Raw genomic sequence first — 2,932 nt, forward strand, 5'->3', positions numbered from 1 at the left:
GTTGATAGACAAATAAATTGATTTAGCTTCTCATTTGTAGAAGAAAGAGTTGCATCGAGGCTTTTCAAAAGTTGTTTGCTTGATAGCACGCTTGAGAAAGCTGTTGCAATATTTTTCAGGGATTTACTCACAAACTTTCAGCTTAAGTTACTTACAAGTTGAATGCTTGGTTGCAAGCTTCTTAAGAAGTTCATAGGAGTACTTAATCTTTTCATGGAATTCATAGTGCTGGGAGAGTCCTCGTGAAGGAATTTTCCAAGGAAATACTGAATATGCGCAACAAATATCCATCTACATACAAAGCAAAACATGTTGTACAAACTGGAGAGGCCCAAGAAGGGAGAGCAGGAGTTCCCAGTGATCCAGTGACTATCACCATTACTGCAATTTATTACAAGTTCAAGGTTGCCCTACCAGCTGTTGCGAGAAGCCTGGATGATTTGTCAGTTGATGTTCTTCCTAATGGCGATGTCAAGGTGGAAGGGATAGTAAGAGCTGCTGAAATGACAAGCAGTGTGGGGCCAACTGTATGCAACAAAGGAACTCGACGGATATTTCCTCAAGGTCACTTCACCATCAGGTCCACTTTGTTAGGACCTGCTGAACCCATGTTTGTAAGGACCAAGTTAAACTCCAATGGTGTTTTGGAAGGAGCTATATTTAAACATAGGATTTCTAGGTCTCATTATACTAATTAGCAGCCCGACTCATTTGATTAATTGTACATGGTTATCTTGTAACCATAATTAAAAATCACTTCCTATTGTGGAAAATCTCTAGTAATTATCTTACTGAAAAAAAGTCTAACCGTTCACATAATTTCAACTTGTCTTGGCTCTGACTAGGGATATTCATTGGTTGGTTCGGTTGTGTATTATCGATTTTTAATTTATAAATATTCTAAATCGATAATCAAATTAATAAGATATTTGTTAAATATCTTTTATTTTTGGTTCTTAATAGTTCATTTTTGATTTAGTCGATAAAAAACGCTCCTTTATTATTATTATTATTATTATTATTATCATTATTATTATTATTATTATTATTATTTTTCTTTCATTTGTTTTTATTTGTACATATATATGCGACTTTCATAAATAAAAGTCTACACAAACTATAAAACAGAAGAAAATTTAAATACGTTATTGGTAAAATAAATGTTTTTTCTTTCTTGTTATGTAGCAAACATAAATGAACGAGGTAGTGCTACATTAATCCCCAAAAAAAAATGCAAACTAAATACAATAATTATTCAAGATATAATTAAAACCTTAAAATTGAAAATCAAATAATTAAAAAAACAATATTATTTAAAACCCATTAATCCAACCAATAAAACTTTTTTGGATTGGATTTATTGATTACACCGATTTTTGTACATCCTAGAAATAATTATAGTAAAACTTAACATAAATCCAACAAGTTTGGGCCTAATTATTCGCTATTTTTACTCTTTGCTAAATTACAAGTAATCTCTTATTTTGTAATTTTTGAATACATAAACAACATTTGAATTCATACTTTTGAAGTCCAGATATATGATTTTGAACTTAACTTGACAATATAACAGTTAATTAATTTATTTTTTCTCGGATACATGATTAGTATCCGAATACATAATTTTAAAATTGAAATATATAATTTTGATTATTGAGATACATCTAAATTTAAAATTATTTGATCGTGATACATAATATATTAATTAGACTAAAGAAAGATACATAATTAAATTTATGTATAAAAAATTTATGAATTTATGAATGTGAAATTTAAGTAATTAATAAACAAGATGGAGATTTTATGTAGTTTCATAAAAATAGTCTTGGTTTAATCGTCTCGCTTCTGTCTTATCCCTACATGTCACCAACAACAGCTATCCTAAATCCTCGAATCCCAAACTTGTTCACTCCATTTCCTCTATCCTATTCCTCCTCCTCCCCTCACTATACATACTTCAGTTCCCCACTAACCCTTTCCGCTGCCAAATTCCTGGCTCCCATACTCTCAAATTTTCCCTTCAAAATCATTCACAGCAACCCGTTTGAAGAAGAAGAACACGTTGTTGGCGACTGCATAGTATTTGAACAAGGTGTTTTCGATGACCCTTTTGTCCAAAACAACAAACAATAAAACAAAGCAAAACAACAATAACAACAAATCAACAGAAATCTAGGCGGAGAATTTAATTCCTGAAGAGTGGGTTCAACTGAAGAGGCCTTATTTTTCATGGCAAGGCAAGAAAAAATTCATGACAATTTTGGTATTACAAATTATTAACATTATGTTAATGAAATTATGTTTAGAAAATATTAATTTTGTGAAATTAGTAATAGTAGCATTATTATTATTAATAATAGCAATAATAATAATAATAATATATAGAAAAAATTGACTTTACATTCGTTTGATTATTTATATAGATTATTATTATTTTAATACTATATAATTCGTTTCATTATTAGACTTTAAAAAATGAATATGATTTACCATGCTCAAAAAAGACATCACCATCTGTGATGTCAGGGTAGACAGGTGGCCTTGAATAAAAAAATTATTATTTTTTTAAATGAAAAGAAATATTGGATAAGAGTGGGTGAGGTGAGAATTTCTTTTTTGAAAAATGTTAATTTTTTTGGGGGCGGGGGCAGAGCGGGGGTTGGAGGTATGGGGTGGTGGGGTATAGGTGGGGTGAATGTGTGATTTGTTGGATTAGGTGAGTTTGAGAGTGGTATGAGAGATTTTAATAGAATTAATTAATAAGATATAATTATAAGTATATATAAAATACTTAAAGATATTAATGTTAAAATGAAATCATGAAAAAATTATGAACAATAGAATTAAGTCTGAAAACTTAAAAGAAAAAATAAACTGCATACACTTAGTTTTTGAATTGAAAAAATAAGTTGTATTCGTTGGTTTTTGAATC

General features: G+C 29.7%; 1 protein-coding gene across 1 annotated transcript; it reads left to right on the forward strand.

The window, feature by feature from the left end:
• Positions 1–272: 272 nt before the first annotated feature.
• Positions 273–698, forward strand: LOC124894790 (alpha-crystallin domain-containing protein 22.3-like). The gene has a single exon (XM_047405330.1). It carries the CDS (start codon positions 273–275, stop codon positions 696–698), a length of 426 nt encoding a protein of 141 aa, XP_047261286.1.
• The last annotated feature ends 2,234 nt before the right edge of the window (positions 699–2,932 follow it).

The sequence above is a fragment of the Capsicum annuum genome, unplaced genomic scaffold (genome assembly GCF_002878395.1).
Source record: "Capsicum annuum cultivar UCD-10X-F1 unplaced genomic scaffold, UCD10Xv1.1 ctg77486, whole genome shotgun sequence".
Lineage (NCBI taxonomy): Eukaryota > Viridiplantae > Streptophyta > Magnoliopsida > Solanales > Solanaceae > Capsicum > Capsicum annuum.